Source organism: Semicossyphus pulcher, unplaced genomic scaffold (genome assembly GCF_022749685.1).
Source record: "Semicossyphus pulcher isolate SPU_LCO1_2020_fin unplaced genomic scaffold, fSemPul1.0.p SCAF_16, whole genome shotgun sequence".
NCBI classification, from domain to species: domain Eukaryota; kingdom Metazoa; phylum Chordata; class Actinopteri; order Labriformes; family Labridae; genus Semicossyphus; species Semicossyphus pulcher.
In genome coordinates, this window is record NW_027211670.1 from 6066360 (window position 1) to 6090149 (window position 23790).

Here is a 23790-nt window from a genome sequence, read left to right on the forward strand (position 1 = left end):
TCATACTCACACGCTCTCATCAGGACTCTAGCAGCGCTGTTCTGGACATACTGGAGCCTCTGGAAGGTCTTGGTAGGGATGCCGATGAGAAGTGCGCTGCAGTAGTCCAGCCTCGAGGAGACAAAGGCGTGGACGAGTTTTTCCGCATCGACAAATAACTATGACACTTTTGGGGTTTATTTTTTTATTTATCCATTGTTTGTATTTTACATCTCAAATAATACAATTGCTATATTTAACAGAGCCAGAAACACAAGAAAACAACCGCACGCTGTCACTGAAAGGATAATATGACCCAAAATATGAACACGAACATTATTTTCCTGATGTGAATAGTTGATGTTCTTAGGAAAGCTTAAAAATCACCTTGGGAATGACTTTAGTCCTCCTGGAATGTTTCAAGTGTAGTGATTGGTTATTCAATAGTACCACGTTCATTTATTTATTCTTTTTATCTGGTTTTGATGCTGGTGCATAGCTTACATGACCGTCCTTAAGATTGATATGCTTATGTTTTAACTGCATGCACACGTGTTCTTGTTAGCTATTGTGCTTTTATTTTCCAGGTGTTCAGAACAAAGGAAAGAAACAGCAAGAAGAGACAGTCGGACACGATAAGTAACCATAGTCTGCAATGCCTCCTGTACTACTTAAAAAGGAGAAGAAGTACAATTGTATTGTGTAATATAATGCCTCTACTTCTTGAGTTTATGTAGGTGCACGACCAGATTTTAGTACAGGAAGTGTTCTGGTTTCCATTTGTAGTGCGTCTGTTGTCTGAGTAGTATTGACTAATCACGTATCAGCAGGATGCAGCGTATGTAGGAAAAGCAGTGGTGGAGAGCAAAAGCAGCCGTAATGACATCCCGACTCCATCAGCGTGATCTGACAACGATTTAGCTTCTTATTAATCTCTATAAACAGACATGAACAATCAGCGCTTAGAATGCCTGGAATTCCTTGAATGCATCATAAATGATGGCTCCGCCCTCCGTTCAACAAACTTGTCATTTTAAAGTAGTTTTCTTCTCCTCTTGAGGACAGACCTGACAAAGCTTCATGTTGACTTGTTACTAATCATGATGTTGTTGTTATTTCAGCAAACTGAAGAGCCGTTAATTAAAGTCAATCACAAGAAAATCTGTTTCTGTTTGGGCGTCATCCCGCTGAAAGCCAGAGTGCAGCCTCTGTGTAACTTCCTGTTTACAGTGAAACTGAGACTCAGCACAAACAGATGAACGGGCGCTCCTCCGGGGGATGGAATGAACCAAGAGATGACAGCGTTTATTTTGCAGAGCCAGCCAGCCAGTAAAAAGGAGTCAGGAGTTTTCCGCTTTTCCTAGGAGTAATTACATTGTTTATTTAAGTTTCCCGTTACGTGTCACTCACCCGCCGCTCTCTTACTCGCTTCTTCTTTAGTCTGATAACTAAACACCTGCAGTCAGTCACCGTCACAAACAGAATCTCCTCCTGGCAAAGTCAAACTAGCTCATTCATTATTTATAGAGTCAATGGCTAATAACCGCGAGCTACACTGAGGAGCATATAGCCTAGCTTCATAGCCGTAGCTGATTCATGCAGCCAGCCCACAGTCCTCAGCCATAGGCTTCAGCTCGTTAGCTCAGCTCCGCCACTTTGCCTGTCTCAGGATTAGCCGGCACTGGCATTTCCAATATGGTGACCGCAGGCACAATTCAGGCTTCAAAACGCTTCTTCAGAAACCTATGGGTGATGTCACTGAGACTAAGTGCATTATTTTTATTATTACAGTCTTTGTGCAGCACATGGAAAGGTTGCTACCACTGCGACTTGTCAGGCAGTCTCTTACTTATTGCATCTACCATTCTGTCCTGACATCACTTCTGGCTCCAGAAAATCAAGATGCTGACGGCCAAAATGCCAAACTGGAGGCTTCAAGACATGAATCCACAATCCAACAGGTGACATGACAGTAGCAAAGTCCATTGTTCATATAAAGTCTGTGGGAGTAACATTATATCTCCAACAGGAAGCAGCAGGGTTACAATACTGACCGTACCATGCATTCCTGGATATGTTTGCTTATTTGCACGTTCATATAAGAAAAATCTTTTTAAAACATTTAAAGCATTAACATAAGCTTGAAGCGTCTTTTACAAAACTACAAGTTTAAAATAGAAGAAAATCCGGGGGCGCAGAATACGACAGTACAGTGGTTGAGATTAGCAGCAATCACTAGTATAAACCTGAGGATTAAGTAGAGTTGCATTGTGGTTGTTGTAGACATCTTTGAATAAATGCAATAAAAATAAGACGATGGTTTTCAAAACCTTTTTATATTCTTACCGTTAGGAGGACAAACTTTCCAAGTTTCTTTCTTTCAAATGAAAACCATCTACGGAAGCCCTGAGAGGTCAGTGAGAGGGGATCCATATTCTGTTTTCTTTTTTATGACCTAAAAAGAGGCCGTTTGTTACGAGAACATGTCTGAACTTCCTGAAGGAAGGCTCTGTTGCGGTTCCCTGAGCCAATCACAGCGTATAGCTGAGTGTGGGAGTGGTTCAAATTAGCAACTGGGCCCCATTCAGAGCAGCGAACATGGTGAAAGAGCGACGCAGAGTTGGCCTTCTTTCTGTTGAACAGGTAGGTGCCTCAAACCGGGTAGGACAAGCTAACCAGCAGTTAGCATGCTAGCGCAAAGGTAACCAGCAGTAAGCATGCTAGCGCAAAGCTAGCTGGCAAAACGCAGGAAAAAATCCTACTGATTATACCTTTAAGCTAAAAAAAACTATGATACAAGTAGGCTTCTTTAAACAGGACAGGATGTAATAATCATTTTCAGGAGGGACACAAAACCAATGAACATCTCTCTCTCTCTCTGCAGAGCATCTGACTGTCAACTGACCCTTCAGAAGAACACACAGGTACATGAGGGGTCAAGAGAGAAGATCTAATCCACAATTGGTTGTGGATTGGTGTCTCTCTTTACAGGGATAGTCCAGATTTTTTGAAGTGGGGCTGATTGAGGTACTTATAGTGAGCAATCGTTAAGAGTAAGTGTACTACGTACGGTAGATAACAGTCAGCACGGGCCCTGGACCGATGGACGAGCAGTCCGATGCTACACGGAAGCTAAGCTACGCACCGCTGCAGACGGGGTCATGAGTACCACATTTAACCACCTAAAAGAGTCCGACATATAAACAAACATTTCAGTTTAAGTGTACGCTGTATTTTATTATTTTGTCAGCTGTTCAAGTCAGCAGTTTGTAGAAGAGACAATAACAGAAAATACAATATTATGGAAACGACGACGTGCCTCTAAAACAGCAATCATTTTCTTCTCCTAACAGGGGCCATGTTACTGTGCATAGCACACTTACTAATGATAAGTAGCACCTCATACAATCCCACTTTAAAAAACCTGAACTATCCCCTTAAGTCTCTTACTTGTTGCAAAGGTTGCATTCTCTGACTTGATTTGTCGCATTTTATGTGGTTGTGTTTCTTACTAAACCATTGTTTACACAACACAATGTTTCATTACACATTTATAATACATTAGCTGAGTTTTGGACAATTCAGATCCATATGTAAAACCTCTTTATGTACCATCTCATACGTGACCTGTCTCCATCCTACAGCTCGCTTTTGGGCTTTATCAGATGTCCATTAAAGGTGATGTAAGAGTCAAATTCATCACTGAAGATGGCGTTCTCCCTCTCCCCTTTAAAGAGTCTCACCCACACCTGGTCATTGGTCTCCAGCTCCAGCATCAGACTCTGACTCTGCATGATGGAGCGGTCACTGGGCTGGGCGTAGAGGATCACCACCTCCCGCTCATTTTGCATCACATGGAGGTAGGTCTCCTTCTGGTTCCACGTATGCACGTTCAGGCTGAAGTAGTAGATGCCGGGCACGTAGCAGTAGAACTTACCGGTAAACATGTTGAAGTGGCCGTAGAGGTTGACGAGCTCTGTGTCAAACACCAACGTCTGGTAGTAGTCGTTGGATTGCAGACCCTTCTTGCGAGCGACAGAGAAGGCAGCAAAGTAAGACTTGCAGGGTTCACCTGGGAGGCCCATGCTGCCTTTACTGCCCTTTAAACCGCCGGGACCTGGAGGACCCATCTGACCTCCTCTGCCTGATTTACCATAAGGTCCTCGTTCTCCACTATCCCCCTTCTCACCTGGGAGGAGCAGAAAGAGTCATATTAAATGATTAATGGGGGTTAAACTACCAGAAGCATGCTCTCGTATGTGCATCACTTATACACTGACACGTTGATCTTTTAAAAAAAACAACTTTCTTTTCTTAAAGTTATATATATATAATTTATCACAACATGAGGCAGACAACCCCACACCATACGGATCTAATCAGAGTTTAACATTTACTGTTTATGCAGACCTTCTGTGAACACAAAGCTTGCCTGTGTCTGTCCCACTCAAAACTGACCTGATGCATCAGTTCACTCGACTCGTGTGAGGAGGAGATTGCGGAAGCATCCAAGAAATTTTGTTCGCTTTGCAGATCGAAAACTATGACAGGACAAAAGGCCATCTCTAACTAAGTCACTATGGCTCTATGGGGCAGAAGACAACAAACAGTACTAACTTAGGGCCTGTGTTGGGCAGAAGTTCTTTGCACTGGCAGCGCCTCTTTTCTATTGAAAACCAATGCAGCGTTTTTAGCGACCTTAAAGGCTTACTATGCGACTTTAATGTCCAGTAGATGTCACACTTGAGCACCAGCATGAAACCAAAACACCATACAGCAGCCCCTGCTACTTTTTCTGCCTGGCCTATTCTGCGGTACTGTTTTGGAGACATTTCTAAGTGTTATGTTCTACTATGTAGCAGCAATTGAACATAATTATAACAATGGAAATTGGTTGGTAGGCCTGTACAGGCTCATCTTGGAAGAATGCATGTCACAGCTCGAGCTGCAGTAGACTGCAGCTAGTATTGTACTGCTGCGGGCTAACGTTAGCACACTTTACATACTATGCATGTTGCTACAACCCCCCGCTAGCATGGTTGATTACACAGAATGACGGTGATATGATAACGCTACAGAACACTTAGCAAGCAAGCGTAACATAAACAGCGAGTTAGCTATCGTCCCTAACGTTACAGGGGTCGACAATGAGCACAATTTTCCACTGGCACTCCGGGCCAGTGACTTTACAAATTCACTGGCCCTGCCATTAAAATCACTGGCCCTGAAATAATTTGTTATTTCGGTATTATTTTAACGTCAAATTTTGTTTCTCTGTAAGGGTTCTTATTAATGAATATTGTGTTCAGTTGTGGAACTATAATAAACTCATAAAAGTAGACCAAAATAATCATATGGGTATAAAGAGGCTTCTTTTACCACTCTTGGTTCAGCAACTCTGACACCCGCATGAATAAGTAGTAATAGATTGATTGAGTATGTTACCTACCATTACTGACGCTGTTCAAATGTAAGTTTAATCAGCGTGATCAGCCCGTGAGAGTAACTCTTTGAAACAAAATCTTACCGTCTCCTACTTCCTGTAGCCGTTAAAGGTAAACAGTTCGCATTAGTCCGCTCTGTGAACGGTCTGTTTATGTAGCCGCAGCGCTAATGTGCACCAGGACGAGCTGCAGCTGATAACGGGAATACACACACCCATTGCCGCCTCACGTAACTGCCCATCTGCCTCGATCATCCTGCAGGCGCATCTGTGATCTGCTGCGTGCATGTTTACAGTTTACAGACAGGTGACTGACACACAGACTCTGCATGCACAGCGGTCAGTTTACTCTGTGCTCTCTTTAAAAGCTGCACTATGTGATATCGGACTTTTCCTGTTGTTCTATGTGTGGGAAACACTGCTATGGGTGTTTCGTGGCTCATCAGTGTTGGGGGAAGTAAATCTCCCTCGCGTGTTTATGAAAACTAAAACGTGTGTGTTTATTCTAGTCTGCGGTAGCTTGCTAACGTCAATTAGAGTGTACTAGAACGACAGCTGATCTGTCGCGAGTAGCGTGTAACGTGTTGTTGACAGCAGCAGCCAAAGTACCTGCAGTGATGCTGACATCGGATGGAGATTACCGTAGAAAGTAATAAGTCCCGTTCATCAGAACTGTGAATCTCGGGAGGGCTACTGTATTGTTTACATTGTGGGCTTGTGGATCCTACTGGCACACCGGGCCAGTTAAATAGTTAATCTACTGGCCCGGGGGTGAAAAACATACCGTCGAGCCACCGGGCCAGTGCTTATGTCGAGCCCTGCGTTACTCTCGTATAAGCGGACATGAACTCTCATGAAAAAGGATTGTGGAGCCGTCCCGTCCATGTAAACAGAGAGCTGAGAACACACACAGAAGGAGTTTGACACTGTCTGTTTAGGAATTTATTTTTGGAGGATATATTTACATAGGACATACTTCAGGCAACAAACACGTCTTACTTATCTTGACTTATTCGAAAAAAGCAAACACCTGTTGGAACCAACAGCAGCCTAAACTCAGTATCAGTATAACGTGTATTAAATAAACCACCAAATGCGTATTGAGCTTGTTCTTACCTTTGAGCAGAGTGATGTTGATCTGTGGTACGACGTGGTACTGTGGGTAGTGCTGGCCTGAGTGCTGACTGGCAGGCTCCTCTCCTGGGTCACAGCAGCGTCGGCACTCCCTCACCTCCCTGCGCCTTCACATACAGTACAACTGAACCGAGGCATTCAACAGGTCAAACGTAGACTTTAGTAAAGTTCTTTATTTATATATATAAAACATCTGATGTGCTAGGTCTATTATATTATTTATATAAACTGTGATATATTTCAGTTGTGCCTGTTTTGTACTCTTATACTCTTTGTACTTTATGAGCACACCAGGGGGTGGATTTAAAGGGTACCTGTCATCTTGGTGGTAGTCCCTCGGGTGCACTTGGTCCCAACTGGGATCTGGATCTTTTCTCTCCTCGTAGGGGGCCCGGTAGAAGTCAAGCGGCCGGGCCCAGAGGAGCAGCAGGGCCCACACACAGGCTGGGGTCATCTAAAATACACATAGAGAGGGAGGATACTTGCGTTTTGTTGTTTGATTTTGGTTAATGTCAGAAATGTAAGTAAACTTCTCACGATTGTCTGCAGAACTAAGGAGCGTATTGTGGATTATGTAGACTAGCATTCATTAATCTACCCCGATTTTCGGCCTGATTTCCCCCTTCGGACAATCGTGAGCAAAGTCCAGATTTGTTCTAAAGATGATCTCTCCAGATGTTCCTGTGGTGTGAGGGATGTTAAGAGCGATATTATTTGTATAATACAATAGCTAATGGGGAAGCAAGCTGACTGAGGGAGGAAGCACAACGACTGCAGCCATTGCGACAAAAGCAAACGTGAAGCATAGAGTAACATGTACAGCCCATGTTCATGCCATCTCCACCACTTCATCCACAGTTTGTTCTTTTTTCATCGCCAACTCTTCCTGCCTGTCGTCTGCAATGTTTGTTTACTCTAAAGTCTCATTTGTCCACGAGAGTTAATACAAAAAACTCTACTTTCACTTTGGTAGGAAACATGAATGCTTGTATATGTTTATATTCTATTGTGACACTGTTAAATATTGGAGTAGTTTTCTTCCTCTGTCTGTGTGCTTCTCTGATAACATGATACTTCAAAGAGTTCGATCTCATGTGGTTCAGTCATGTACGAATGATGACAGACTGCATGTCCCCGTGTCTAAAGAGGAGATTAGAAGCAGAGGAGTGAACACATCAGATTAACTGAGGATTAAAGTTTCCACCATGAAACAACAAGGCTTTGAACCTCTGAAGACTCAAAGTAACACATGCACACATATACATCTGTAACTTACAGGTAAGAATCAAACACTGAGCTTTGAAGACAGCATGCCTGCCCAATGTTCAACCAGCCATGGCTGCTTTTATGAACATTTTAAATATGATCTGTAAGCCAGTGCACCATCTTACCCCTCATGACCAACCTGTCTGTAGCCCACAAACTAATGTTAAACACCAGTAGTTCAACGCTGTTCATTTCTAGTTCAACGCTCAACAACTTGATAAATACAATGTGTTGGACCTTAGAGGAGGAAACTAGGGATGGGTGGATGGATCACTGCTTAGAAACCTGTGTGACAGAACAACCAAGTCACACACTTCCACATAAAACCAGTGAGAAAATGAAGCAAGACACATGTGGAGTTGGGCATGGCTGGCATGCAGCTGCAGGAGGGAGAGGTGTGGGGATAGCTCAGGAGGAGAGCAGCTGGGGCTCAGCTTAGCTAAATTGCTCCCCCTTTTTATGCAGTAGCGTGCTGGACCTTGGGTTGAGCTCCCACACATGAGAAAGGAAGTCACAGCGACGAATGAAGCTCGGCAATGCGCTGAAGATAATGTTTTGCTGAACTGTTTCCTGACTCGGAGATCGGGCTGGTGTGCCAACGAAGCCAGGCAGCGGAGGCGATCGGTTTATTCATAGTGCGTGGAGCCGCAGAAGATAATATAAACTGTAAGTGATCTGCCTGCTGTGTTAGTGACATAGACTGTATAAAAAGATGCAAAAATATCATACAAATACGAGATTTATCGTACATCTGGCAACACTTGAGAGGAGCAAACATTTGAAAACATCACCATCAGAGAGTTAAATGGAGACGGAGCAAAAACAAGATGCCCACACATCCAAGTCTCCAGCACCATCCTGTGTCTGATGAAAGACACTGCAGGAGAGTTTTCATAGAGGAAAAGCACGTTCATGTCCAGGCAGCATGTGTAGCACTATAAAGTTACCGACTCTGTCTACCCTAACTTTCCCTTAAAATTTTCATCAAAACAATCTCATTTCAATGTTTTTGTTACACAGGGATAATCACAATTAAAATGACAATTAGCAGACAAATGACAAATTTTAATGACTTTTATTCTGCCAAACAATATCACAGATTTTTTATGGTTTAAGTTTGGTATCTCTTATTCCTTAAAAAAAGTGCTCTATCAAATATTTCAACCTGCTACCTCAGACATATTTGTTGGGACGTACCCAGACGTGTGCTGGGTAAGATCTTTTACCTCAGACCGTCACACAGAAGTAAAGTACCTGTAATACAGGCGTTTCAGCATCACAAGGATCTTAACTGTCTGATCCCGTCTGTGTGTCACTTATAAAGCAGTCGTTAACTGCAAATTATTTACATATGTTTCAACTGATTTCATTTTGTCTAGCACAGCTAATTGTGACCAAGTCCATTCATCATCTATACTGCTTATCCTGTTTCAGAGCAATCAGTGGTTCCGTCTGTTTTTCTAGTATGTGAACAGGTGCTATCAGAGAACAGGTAAACAAAGCCTCTGGGGTCTACTGGAGCATTCCTCACTAGCAGCTCTACCACAACACGTAATCACGATCAAACAGCAATTTGAGCTTGATTGAGTCATTTCACCGGGGCAGCTCACAGATCTGGAATGTATTCTGTCACCCGTGCAGCAGGTCTCCACTCGTTCATCACCTCCTTCGAGGAATCTAAATGTCCAATCAGAAACTATTTTTAAAGTGCAGATCAGAAGCAGCAGGTCATTGTGTCTGGAGGAAAATATGACCAAATACGATAACAAGAAAAAGGGATTCGTTCTGTGTCAAACCACAAAAACCCAAGTGCAACCTGTAACCAGTGCTTTTGTTGTTTCTGTTGTCTGTTTGACTCTGTTAAGAACTGTGCACCAAAGCAATCTTGCAGTGTTGATTCTAAGATTAACATATTACTCCATCAATTTCAGCACAATAAGGATTTGCTCTTTTTACCAAGCACCGACCTCCAGGGTTGAAAAATAAAGCAAACATGAGCGAGCCACTGCAGGTCCTCAGACTGCCACTTGAGACCTGCTCCAAAAGAGAGTCAGCCCTCACAGACCCTCATGTTCAAATGCCCATTAATCGTGCTTTACAATCAGCATTGATGTAATGGGCGCTATTTACATGGCGGACGGTGCTAAGGGCGTGTCCGACCCACTTTTGCTAGTTACACGGCGCACACCTGGGTGCAAAGTGAGGCGCAAGTTACAAAGAGGTTGGGTTATTCTTAGGTGTGTTTTCGGCATAACATGAATCAAACCAATCAGAGTGTCAGCTGTCATTCCCTTTAAGAGAAACGTTTTTTTCACCCTGTTATTAGAAACATGCTACACACACACAAAGACCCAAATTACACACATAGACAAGGACACTGGAACTGGCACCTCTCCAGCTACCAGCCCCAATTCCATGCTTGGTCCGTAGCAGGACTTGAACCGACTTGAGCTACCGTCTACCCCAATTTATGTTGTGGATTTGAGCCTTTCTTCTCAATATAAACCGGGCTCGGTGCGGCATAGATAACTTCTTTTCTTCCACTGTGCCCCTGTACACGCAGAAAAAAACAGGTCACTGAACAATATACTGTATGTCGAAGATTGATTCATTGATTAAAACGTCATCAGCGATGGAGCGATCCCAGGGCCCAACAGAAACGAAAATGAAGAGAGGCGCTGTGTACGTTTACGCACGAGGCACTGCAGTGTAACATTAATTATTCTAATCTCCAGACGAGGGAAACAAAAGCTTGTCGTCTCAAAGTCCGCGCTGCTGTTCGTCCCCCTGTGAGTGACAAGCAGAGACTAGTGTCGTGAACTTGCCGATGTATGCCTATAAGGCACCCTTTAAGTAGCAAACACAGACTGCGCCATTGACTTTGGACTTTACACCAGGTTTCTGGCTGTCGCTTTCTGCGTCTTCAAAGCAGACGCTAACGTGGGCACAAGACACTGCGTCGGGTGGAAAATGGATGTTAACCACCATCCGTGTCAATATCAAACCCTTTTACATCTATTGCAAGACAATGACATGGCGTACCTCTGCACTAACACTTACACACAGCAGAGGACCCAAGAAAAGTTTCCCTCCTGCAGTTCCAGGATTAAATGCACAAACCTTTAAGACACACCACCTCTGAAGCGACATTATAACATGCTGTCCTCGTGCCTGTCCCTGTTATGTAACGGTAATTTTACATAATATATCAAATGCTGCATATGAGCCAATGTTGGGTAGTTCAGCAGGTTCTCCTTATTGAGGCGTCAACTGCACAGCAAAGCTTAAAACCTATCACAGTGAGAGAGCTGAAGTCACTCCTTCATATCACATCCATCTGTTCCCTGTTCCTCCTCAAACGCTACATATTTCTAGTCTGAATGGGGGCAGGATGACAACGTGTGTTCATCTCTCAGGTGTGTGTATGGTTGGGTGTGTGTGTGCAGGTTTGGAGTCATGCCTTATCTATCACTGCAGGCCTCCACATGCTTGCGTGCATCTCAGCTTACGTAATTTATATTATATTTGTGCGTGCATGTCCTGAGAATCTTGCATAAGTCCAGATTTACGGGCTTGTATCTTCCTGCATGGGTACCTCAAACAAATGTAATTTAAAACACATTTTCCACACCACCTGACCTCTTGGATTTAATCAAGACATGGCTGTTTGCACTATTCGAAACAGTCAATAAAAGTGGAATTTCAAAGGTGGTGAATTAAGCCTAAATCAGGCATAAATGTGCATATAAAATATATAAATCTGAGTGCTCCAATAGAACTGCAGACAGACACACACACGCCCACACACAGGATCAAAACCATGATTCCCTCCAGACTTACTTCCGCCTGAGATAACAAGCGGTCACACCCATAACATTTGTTTTTGCTACGCCTGGGATTCCTTGGACAGTGGTGAATAACAATGGTCCATAGTTTTCCTAAACGTTCCCTCAGTTCAACAGGATGGCAGAGGAGGGAATGCAGATTGTAAAACAGCTCCTGAAGAAAGCTGCTGAGACCAGAGGAGATCCCTCCTGTGCGCCGTTACACTCCAGAGTCTGAGGAATCACCAGCTGAACTTCTTCTGAACAGAAGGCTGAGAACCATCCGGAGAACAGCTGCTGGGGAACTTTTCAAAGCAGTGTGACCAAAACCAAGCCTTTAATAAGACTGCAACTTGCTGTGGTTCATGCATTCTTCCTTCCAGAGGGGAGAAAAAAGTGACATGCTCTACAGTGTCAATATGTTGTATAATACACACGTGAATCTATAAAGCACTGCCTTGAGAGTAAAAGCAGTCATGGCATCCTGTCTCACCCAATGACTGTATATAAAGATGGACGACGTGTCACCGTTTGCTCTCACTGTACAAAATTGAAGCCAAAATACCCCCTGTGACAGATGCTGCCAGAGATGAAGGTGAAGCAGCCGTAGCCACTTCGGCTAACCAAAACCAAACTTTACTTGATACGATCTCACACATCGACGTATTTCACAGCGTCTTGTGTTTGAAGCAGATATTCACGGTTATGTAAAGTTCAATGACTGAAGTGTTAGGGCGGGTTCACACCAGCCTTGTTTACTCCGATTGAACCGAACCCTGGAGCCTTTGTCCCCTCGGTGCGGTTAGGTGGTGTGAACGCTGGAATGCGGACCAAACAACCAGACCATGGTCCGCTAGAAAAGACTGTCTCAGTCTGTTTCCAAACAAACCACGGTCCGGTTTGTGGGGGAGCGACGAGGAAATAGATATATTGGCTGACCAGACAATTTCACAAATGCTTGTGGAAACACACGAGAACACGGTGGTGTTCAGACTGTTCAGTGAAAAACTATAGGAGAGTGGAACTGTGGAACAATGTCGGTTAAAAGTAAAAAAAACTCAGACAACAAAACATTAAAGTCCGCAATCATGTTGAGTGTGATTGAGGAGTGTGCTCTCTCGCTTTGTTTCCTTCCGGGAGTTTTCCCAAGTGGAAATTCTGACCAATCAGAGAGCAGTTTCCGCGAGACTCAAAACTTTTGGTCCGCTGGTAAAAGCTGCTGTGTGAATACAAACTAAACTGGAGGCGAAATGCAACATGTAACAATTGATCTTTGATTTGGACCAAACAAACGGACTTTAGTTGTGAATGTGCCCTTAGTGTTACGTCTCCTCTCGCCGTTCCTCCTCTTCTCTGCTGCTCGGGAACAAAACGCTGCAGGAGCCGTATTTGTTGAGCTGTCAATCAGGAGGTCACACCCCCTTTTTACAGCATCAAATCATTTAATTAAAAGTAAATTTGTGAGAAAAACGAACACTTGGACTTAAATCAGCATGATAAGAACTAACTATAATGACAGAAACCATGTTTGAGAAAAATGTGTTTGACGTGTATTTTGATTTCATAGTTTGACTCATGTCCCATCTGTTAACATGGAGGAGGCGGGCTTTATGAGCTATACTGCAGCCAGTCAGCAGGGGGCGATAGAGAGGGTTTGGCTTCACTTTGAGGGAGCTGTCATGTTGTTAATCTTTTTAATCAAGGCAAATATTGGAATTAGCTGAGGGGATGTCTTGTAATCAGACAGCAGCTCTCACCTGTCACTCAAAGCAGCCACAACCCTTATTATGCGAAAAAGGTGAGTTTCTTAAAATGTCCTGCCCTGCACATTTGCTAAAAAGATGAAACACATATTTTGCACCAGGCTGAAAAAACGTTGAGTTCTGATGTAAAGTTCTTAACATCACGACGAGATGGGGCCAGTCTCCAGCGGTCTTATGAGGAACTGCAGCTTCATATCTGCCTTTATTTCACAGCCCTGGAGGTTTCCACTGTGGTGGGTTGTTGACATAAAAATGAGTGGGGATCCCTCAGGGACAGGTTGGTGCTGAGCCAAAGCTGTCAGGTAATCCCACAAAGCAAAAGCATTCATTATCATCTGCTGTGACTTATAACAGTGTTTGCTAAGACCACAGAGCGTGTTGCACAGCCTGGAATGAATGAGTCTATAAATGTTAGCAGTTTAAAGAAAGTGCTAATGTGCAAGGAGGAGTTGACAGTTTTACTTGCTCCTGATAAAAACTGATGCAGAACAGAGACGAGCAGTGATTGACTTTTGTGTTTTTGCCTCTTGAAGCTATCATCCCTCAGAGAGGAAGTGCAGGGCATTCAAGGTCTGATATCTGGGAACTGTTTGTCCTACAGTTGCTAGTGTGTGTGTGTGTGTGTGTGTGTTTGGACATGTATGATAGTAAGTGGAATTTCTTTGCAAGTGCAGCCTTTAATGTGTGTGTCGGTCAAAATAACAACTGCAAAAAGCACCTGATGCCAACATATGAATCCTGCATCATTCACAGTATTGCATCAATAAATAACAGCTGTTTCTCTATAAAAAAAAAAAGTACAAGAGTCTTACTTTTGCAGTTATCGTCCAGCTCCTCGTCTCTGGCAGTGAAAATGTCTGTTTATTTCTCCTCAGTTTCTGTCCCACTCTGCTGCAGTCCTGGCTTCCTCTCTGAGGTTGTTGTCCTCGTCTCTCCCTCTCAGGTCATTCTTTTTCTCCTCTTACACAGAACACACACAGCGTCTGCCAGAAAGTCCTGCTCCTCCAAACAAGTGTGGAGGGAGGGAGCGGAGAAGAGGAGAAGGAGGAGGAGATAAGGAGAAAAAGTGTCGAACTGAGAGAGAGAGAGAGAGGAAAGCAAAGCTTAATGGTTCTGAGGAGGAGGAGCTCCGAGCAAAAGTCCAACCCAGCGGGGAAAATAACAGAAACACAGAAGAGAAGAAACACATGAGAGGTGGGTGTGGGAAAAACAGAGCAGAGAAGAGAGGAAGGAGGGCTTAGAGCAGATGCTTTGTCTCTCTCTCTCTCTGACTCAACATTAAACAGCTGCTCTGAACAAAGTTTTGCCCTCAGATTGTTTGGTCATTGAGTTTACATTTCTCTCCCACGTCCTTATCATTGCTGTCCTTGAATCCCTAAAGTCTAAAGTTGGCCTTCACAACAGTAATAATAACAATAAGACCTCCATGAAGTGTTTTGGCTGGACCAACCACTAACAGGCCTCAACACTCAACAGACTGTAAAGAACAAGAAAGGATGCTAACAGGCCCTGTTTACACCTGGTATTAACATGTGACCTGGGTGATCCGATAACAAGTGGACAGATCTAAGGACAGCCTAAGAATGTGTCTCTACTTGCTTTAGAGCAGGGGTTCCCAACCCCCGGTCCACGGACCGATACCAGGTCGCGAAACCCAACAGATGTCTGTGACATTCCAAACATACGCGGAGTCAGAACCGTCGCATGGGCTGTGTGAAGTGTGCAACCGCACAGGGCCTCGCGCCTCTAAAGACGCTTCAAAAGTCGCCCAATTCAGCTGGAAAAAACGCAGACCTGGCAACCCTGGCTTCGCATCCCATCAAACTTTGATCATGAAGCCTGATGCCCCTCTAAAGCTCTGTGTTTATCAGTGGAATATATGAACTACACAGCATATGGGCATATGACAGCCTGTGGAGACGAAGTTTAAACTTTAACTGTGCGCAGAAATACGGACGGATCGCAACGTTATTGATTCAGGTATGAGCTCCAAAACACACACAGGTCTGCGTCACATCTGCTCCTCTCCTAACGGCTGTCTCCACCCCGCGCGGCATGATAACTCTGATAAACTACACGTGGATGTTTTTTATGCTTTACCACGCGTCCTGTCTCTGAAACAGAGCTTGCATTTTCCATTTTCCAAACAGGATAATGTGAACATATGTCTGCCCTCTACTGTCCAGGGATGGATGAAGTGACCTGAAGTGACCTCAGAACATTTATAGCTAAAGTTACTGTATTGTCTCTGTTGCTACAGACAGTGGAACAGTGGTGGACAAAGTACACAGCTTCATTACTTGAGTCAAAGTATAAATACTCCTGGTCCAACATTACTCCAATACGAGTGAAAGCTGCTCAGTCAAAGTATTATTTGCTAAGCACGAGTGCAGTCAACAATACATGGGTGCACATTCTGCTACGTTGTTTATTTAGAAAACATTATTTACATTTTTGGCTGACCACCGGGCCATGGAGCGTATCAGACCTCCACTGACGCAAGTCTCTTGCTGTGTTCGAAATGCCGTACTATACTAGCAGTACGTACTGATTTGGCCAAAATGTAGTCTGTAGTATGCAAACAAAAGCAAAATGTGCAGTATGCCATAGAAACCCGAATGTCATTCTGATTCGGAGAAAATCTCCAGTATGCATCTGACCAGTCTACTTCGCCTACTGTATCCCACAATGCAAAGCGCTGGAACGTCACAGCGGCAGATGAAATGACGGACAGCAGCAGCATTCCAGCAGAAGGGGGCGCAATAGCTAAAGAAGCGACAGTTATTGTTTACTTCCGCCTGGCGTAGCATACTGCAAAATTAATTTGAAAAGCTCCTCCATACTACAGACTACCGCCGAATGCAGTATGCAGCATATAGCATGTAGTATGTAGTATGTAGTATATTCAAATACAGCCTCTGTCTCTCCCATAGACTGTATAAAAAGATGGACGACATGACGGCTCCCTAAAAGTGAAGCCAAAACATTTTGAGTGCCCCCTGCTGACTGCCTGCTGTATAGGTCATAAAGCCTGCCGAGTCAAACTGTAAAATCTAAATACACGTCAAATAAGTTTTTTCTGAAACATGGTTTCTGTCATTATAGTTAGTTGTTATCATGCTGATTTACGTCCAAGTGTTCATTTTTCTGACAAGTTTATTTTTAATTAGTTATTTGATGCTGTAAAAAAGATGATTGACAGCTCTGTTGACCAATACGGCTCCTGCAGCCGATCAGTTCCAGATTAGCAGAGTGGAGGACGAACAGTGAGGGGAGACGTAACTAAAACAATCACTACAGTCATTGAAGTTTCCATACCTGTGAACGTTAACCTCAGACCAACACAGAGAAGCAGTTCTGCTGTTAAACCACTTGTTAGCAGAAGAGGCCTACGGCCAGTCCACCCGCCGATCTCTACTGAGCAGACTCTGGCTCCAAATGACGTCATCATCGCAAGATGGCAGCGCCTATCATGGGGCCTTTTTGGCATCACTTAAGTACAATGGGAGCAGATGGAGACGCGTCTTTCATCTATATACACAGTCATTGGTCTATACGGCTCTGGATACTTTGTTCAGGGAGTAGGCGGGGCTGCTCGTCCGCTGACTTCACCTACGTCCGCAGCACACACCTGCTTTCAAACACGTTGTCATCGGCCTCATTAGGACAGTCCTTGTAACACACAGCCCACAAAAGCGCACATTGACCTGATGCGGTCAGCCACATACTAGGTTTTTACCTTGTTAAACTCACATGCTACAGATTTCCAGTTTTGCAGCTCCAAAACAACAGGAACAATAATAGGACGGCGAATTTTTGAGCCCATGATGAAGTTTGTGCGCGGTGAACAGAGCGAACATTTAAAATGATACGAATCATCCTTCATTTCAACAACCTCAAACATGAGCCAGAGATACGGCCATGAGTGCTCAGGTGGAGAATCGTCATCCTTCTCTGCCGTAGCCATCGTTACCACCACTAAATGACCTGCCTGATCTGAGGGACATTTGCTCTACGTTCAACCATGGAGACACGCGAGGTACAGGTACGGCACCACTTAGTTCACGTAACTGTCCACCCCTGTTGTGGAATGAAAAACAATAAAAAGGTGGGACACAACCTTATTTACCTTGTAGCACACGTAAAGCCTTTAAGTCACCTTATTTAGTTTGAACATCAGTTGTAATACAAACATCTGGGTAGGGCGAGCTTGCAGCCATGCAGCTGCATGCTTGAAATGAAAGACGTTACAGTTTAAAATTGTTTATGAAACATTTTCCGAAGACAGTTTGCAGCTGTTTTTTTTTATTAAAGATTATCGTCATCTTTATTGACAGGAAAGCTAGAGACAAGGGACAAGGGCGGGAGTCGAGACGGCTGCTGCATCTGAGACTATGGCCTCAATAAATAAGGGCGCCTGCTCAATCCGCTAAACCAGCACCCCTCTCAGGTCACTGTCACTCCACTCATCACACAAGCTCTCTTTTGGCAGTATGAATCTCTGAATCCACTGAGTGCTAACTGATGCTGCTCTTCAGATGAACTTTCACTGCCCCTCTTGGTGTCACGTTGAAGTATGTGTCACATTGAAATGCACCTGCACTTTGACCCTTTTAGCTCAAACTGTCACGTAGGCTATGCCACTTGTAGGCTCCGTGAATTTACAGTTCTTTTACAAATCCTCAGAAATTCCTGCGGTTTACTGCGGATAATTTAATATGTTGTCATCACTTGGGAATTGTCGCGTCAGTTTCTGATTAAGACATTTTGTTTGTGAATTCTTTAGAGACAAAGAGCAATACAGTCCCACCCACACCAGAGGGGAAAACAATCCATCGCTCTGCAGTGACTTATTATTATTGTATGAAGGAGCCTCCTCAAAGCTTTGGTCTTTTAACAAACAACAGAAAAAAGCCTAAAAGCTGCTGAGTGCTCGATGCACTTACAGGGTAAAATTTAGCATTCAAACACAAAAACTGATCTTTTAAGAAGACAAAAGTGGATACCGACATAAGAAATGAAGCCATCAACACCAGCACAACAATGGAGTTAACTTTTTTAGAGTTAACTTCTCATCTCTGGTAGACATAAAGAGGTAAAATGAACCCTCTGACATGGTGATATCCCGCAGTTTAAGCTAACATTTTAATAGTGTTTCAGCATTTTGTGGCGCTGATCTTTTCCCTCTCCTGTGGTGTGGTTTTCAGAGTATGATGCAATGTGCTCTGTCACATCATGATGATCATAACTCTTATTGCTGTGGGTAATCATAGTTTTCAGAACAGCATTTTGAGTTCACAGATGATGTTGGGAATAGTTTACACAAGCTGAATATATAGCCTTATGTGTGTTAGAACTTGTACATTTTGTCTGCAATTAGTTATATAATAACCTTCATTAAATATTATGTATAAAAAAATACAAATGTAAGGCTTTCTACTGTAATTATCTTCACTGAAGTGAGTTGTTTATTGTTTTGTTTTTATCAGTGAAGGAGAATCAGGAAAGTAAGGAGCCTCTTTGGCCTTCAACAATCCAGCTGCATGAGGGTTTTGTAGTTTTATTAACTTTATTTAAAGAACTACTACTACTACTACTACTACTACTACTACTAATAATAATAATACTCATTAAAATCAGGCAAAATCATAGAATAAAGTTAAGTAAACAAAGCAAGTAAATAAAAAAACGTTTTTCACTCTCTGATACTCTGACTTTTTTGATATCTCTTGATATATTTAGAGTTTTCATATAAACTTCCGTCGGTCGTTTCTCCCTTTAGACCTTACGTCTTCAAAACCCCAAACCCTCTATGAATGAGGGGGTCTCTCGCCGGGTGCGGTGGCGCGCGCCTGTAATCCAAGCTACCGGGAGGCTGAGGCTGGAGGATCGCTTGAGCTCAGGATCTCTGAGCTGCAGCGGACTATGTCGATCGGGTGTCCGCACTAAGTTCGGTATCGATATGGTGCTCCTGGGGGAGCCTGGGACCACCAGGTCGTCCAAGGAGGGGTGCACCGGCCCAGGTCGGAAACGGAGCAGGTCAAAGCCCCCGTGCCGCTCAGTAGTGGGCTCGCGTCTGTGAATAGACGCTGTAGTGCAGCCTGAGTAATACAGCGGGACCCGGTCTTTTTACACTCTGCATACTGGCAAACAAACACACACGCTCAACATCAACGTGTCTACATGTTACAACAGCTTCAGCACTGCTCACTTAGCTTCTTGTTTCCATGAAAACCTGCATAAAGCAGTTGTGTTTGTTTGTTTGTTTGTCCTACAGCGCCTCCTCCTGGAGGAGAGGAGCAATGACATCAGTCACAGCAGTCAGTGACAGAACACATCCACTAAACTAACAGGGTTTATTTTAATGATTGAATGAAGATGATGAAGAGGAGGAAATGATCATCAGACAAACATTTAACTGCCTTGTTGTGATTCTGAGGTTGACAGAAAGTCAGAGTTTCTGAAAGTAATATCTTTTTCTTTGTTTGTCATGCTGAAAGGTGCTGTATAATATATTTACTTGCTCGCTAACAGGTTCATCTCTGTCTCTTAACAATAAAATGTTTCTAAGAATCATTTCTAATGGTATCAGAGTACAAAGTTCAAAGGTAGTCATATATTAAATGAGGAATACCTTTATTTTTAAACCTGGGACAAATTGTATACATTTCTGACTGATGGACAAAACCAAAGCTGACATTTCTCACACTTCCTCATGAATAGTGGGTTGTTTTCTTTTTTAGGCTGTTGTGTTTGACATGTGAACAAGTGCGCGCTCCATGCAGTAAACTTGATTGAGCATCTTTTTTTTCTGATGTGAGTTTTGGAAATATGTTTTGTTTTGATGAGAAAAAGGGAAAAATATGATATTTTCATATTAATATGAGGCAGATTTTAATATGCAGATTATGGCTGTCAATTGATTAAAATATTTAATCGCGATTAATCGCATGGTTGTCCATAGTTAACTCGTGATTAATCGCAAATTAATCACACATTTTTTACCTGTTGTATATTTACTTTAGAGATATATTTTTTTAAGTTTTTAATCCTCTTATCAACATGGGAATGGACAAATATGCTTCCCTTATGCAAATGTATGTTTATTATTACTGCAACATTCAAAAACAATAACAAATACTGTCCAGAATATTCTACAGAAAAACGTCAAACGCAAAAAAATATGCTGATTGCATAACATGGCAATCATCGCATATATCAATGATTTCTGTGAGAAGCACATCACATGTAGACTTACTCAGTCTTGATTACCCTCTTTCTAGATGCTTATTTCTTCCTTCCACATTTTAACTGTACTCTCTTCTTCACCTTAATTCACGTTTTAATTCACAATCTAATTTAATCTGATCACTTTGCTTTGCTTCAGTCCCCCCAACACTCCTGCACCTCTGCTCTCTGCACAGCTTCTGGCCCCGCCCCCTCTTTCTGTCTCAGTCTGCTGTGTTGACTGCCTTCATCAGCAGTCTGTTAAATTAAGTCACAAAAGTTAAATATTTTCTCTCGCAATTCAGTTCTCACAGCACGTGAGCCGCGTGTGCGCGAGGGACTTTATTAATGACGTAGCGATCAAAACGATCGATCGTTACCGAATGATCTGCAGCTTTTATAAGCTTTATAAACCGCGACAATCAATGCATTTACAATAGGGACATACGGAGATACACAGTAGGAGTGTTTACATTGCGTTACAGAACTGCATATGATTGTGTGCGGACAGAGAGTGTCCTGATGTCCTGTGACTCCTGTCACTGTCAGAGTGTAATTCACAATGAAACAAAAGTCAACACAACAATTTAAACATTGAATGACTATATTTCAAAGTGAGCAGTTAAAGCAAATTAATATAAACTGATAACATAAACGAGGTAAACATCCTCTAATGTAGGGCTCCACTCTGCGTCACTGGGCACGAGTGGCCTGACTAAGCCTGATGACTGCTGGCTGCAGGAAATTAACCTGGGGCAGGTGTGAGTGTTCTGAGGAAACCTTTTCACACTGTGCTGTTTTTATATGCAAAGACAGAAGTGTGATTTATTCTTTGACAAGTTGTTAAAGTGTTTAAAGGTCTTGTTTCTGTGAGTGTGGGAGTGAAAAACAACACAATGATTTACTATAATATCAATAAAATGAAGACTAACATCACCGCTGCTCTCTGTCCTCTCCCAGTCATTGAATACTTTGGTTAGTTAGTACTCTCTGAGGATGCTTCAAAGTAACTTTCTGCTCATGTCAGCTCTCCTGTCTGAAACTGTTTGTGTTCACACCTCTCTCATTTGTGCGAGTTATCTGCGTGTGCGACGGTTGTAAAGGTGTAAAAACATCAAAACAATGTGAAGAAACAAGACGACAAAGAATGAAGAATGGAAAGACATGCAGCAGAAAGTAACAATAGTTACATTCAATCCATCACGTTCATTTGTCACATGTAGACACAATCACAGTGATGTAATACATACAGTGCACACGTTTAATGCACAGCTAATGTGCTGTATATCACGTCCTCATCTTGTGCTTGATCCTGTTGGAGAACAAAACAAGTTGTTGTAATATGAATGAATATGTGGCTCATTTAAATACAACAGAGATATTAGATATCCTTCTGTAAAGGCACAGTGTTCTGCAGAGGGACAGAACAGACTGACACATATCTTGATATAACTGTGTTTAGTTACCTTGTTGAAAGTGTGTCTCACATGCCTAACAGCACTGTAAGTTACTTCATCTTCAGCCTGTGAAGCAGCAAAACAAACATCAGAGGGGTGAAAATAAACAGTGTCGTCCTGCAGCAACACAGGGTCTTAAAGTGTTTCCTGAAATGCAGCTGTTAAAATGTGTCTGTATTTATGCGTTGTCAAAAAACAGGTGGATTTGTGGGTTTAACCACCACTGACCAAATGTTGTTCCTCAGGTCAAAAAGTGTCAATTACATGTAATAGAAACGTTTGTAATGAGCCTGCAGTGTTTGTCTTTTTCTGCTCATAATTGTTCAGTGTTAAAGAGCATCTGCAGATAATTAATGGTTCCTGATGAAGGCACAATGCTGCAGTGTAAACAGAAGAAACCATGATGGCAAAAAAACAAAACAAATGATCATTATATCTCACCGCTGATGGTTGTTCGTTTGTCCGCTCTAAAAGTGAAACAGTAAAAACTCTTAAAGCTGAACACAATCAAAGTATTCAACAACTAAATCTTTTACAATTAGGTTTAAAAAGTTCAGATTATTCTCACTGTGTCTTCTCAGAATAAAGCAGACGATGGAGGCCGTAATGATGATCGACAGACTCAGAGGAATGATGACAGTCAGCGGGTGAATGGAAGCACTGCAGCCGTTTGGAACGCACCAATGCAAAGACACACAGAAAGATGTTCTCAGTGCAAAACAGAATAATGATCAAAGTTAACCACAGTGAGGCGACTGACCTGCGGGATCCGGCATGAACTGTGGTGTGTTCTTCATACGCCAAGACAGACGTGTGAGTCACAGGCTGACGACTGCTTGAAAAGGTGTTAAGTTCTGTGGTTGCTGTAAGTGTTGCTATGGGAAACAACACAATAAATAAGGTAAGCATACCACAAGAATCAATTATAATATCACTTCTATATTACAATAGTAATGTCTTAATCACTATAACTGGACTTAAAACTAAACATCTAAAAGCATCAAACCATCCATCAACAGACAAACCTGAAATTTAAAACTAATTAAACATGTTGTCAGTAAACATCACACTGAGACGTTCAATATCACATTTTAGACTTGCCAGGTATGTTAATTAACTGGCTGCATGTTGCAAAGTCCAACAACATTTCATAACCTTGTACTCGTCTGTACTGTTGGTCAGTATTATGGTACTTACTAGTGCTGAGTCTCTCTTGAACAGTTACATGCACTGGCATCTGTAGGCCTCCTTTATCACAGAAGTACCAGCCGCTGCTCTGTGTCCTCAGTCCACTCAGAGTCACAGAGAAAACTAAGGAGACTTTGATCACTTTAATGGTCACTGTTGTTCCATCTATTGATCCAGACGGCTCCTTCACACAGGACCCTCCCAGCCTGCACCACCGACTTTCTCCATCAACACTATAGTGACAATGGACGGTAACATCTTCTCCAATAAATCCTGTAACCTCCTGACGATCCACAGAGAGCTGGAGCCGACCTTGAGGGACAACAAACAGCATTTTCTACAATGTTGTGTTCAGCTGTTTGATCAGTACTTTCTGCAAAGAGTACATGTGGTAGATAAATGACTTCATTTACATTTATTTCAAATATTATTGACTGATGATGCTATTGTGATATTAAAATATTCAGCTTTTTGCTCTGAACACTGAAACCCCTCTTAGTGTTTTTCCT

The 23790-nt window shown here is 42.7% G+C and overlaps 1 protein-coding gene across 1 annotated transcript; it reads right to left on the reverse strand.

Annotated features, from left to right (window-relative positions):
• Positions 1–1138: 1138 nt before the first annotated feature.
• c1qtnf1 (C1q and TNF related 1) lies at positions 1139–14416 on the reverse strand. Its single transcript, XM_069663846.1, has 4 exons — positions 14222–14416; positions 6871–7010; positions 6539–6663; positions 1139–4168 (listed from the first exon to the last, which is right to left on the reverse strand). Exons 2-4 carry the CDS (start codon positions 7008–7010, stop codon positions 3618–3620), a joined length of 816 nt encoding a protein of 271 aa, XP_069519947.1. The 5' UTR covers positions 14222–14416; the 3' UTR covers positions 1139–3617.
• Between the last annotated feature and the right edge of the window lie 9374 nt (positions 14417–23790).

What these genes read in the sequence shown, in the direction of transcription:
- c1qtnf1 (XM_069663846.1), bottom strand. Translation starts at nt 7,010, where the DNA reads ATGACCCCAGCCTGTGTGTGGGCCCTGCTGCTCCTCTGGGCCCGGCCG. An exon ending in GACTACCACCAAGATGACAG is followed by an intron (nt 6,664 to 6,870) that starts GTACCCTTTAAA and finishes CTGTATGTGAAG; the next exon opens with GCGCAGGGAGGTGAGGGAGT. An exon ending in CAACATCACTCTGCTCAAAG is followed by an intron (nt 4,169 to 6,538) that starts GTAAGAACAAGC and finishes TGCTCCTCCCAG; the next exon opens with GTGAGAAGGGGGATAGTGGA.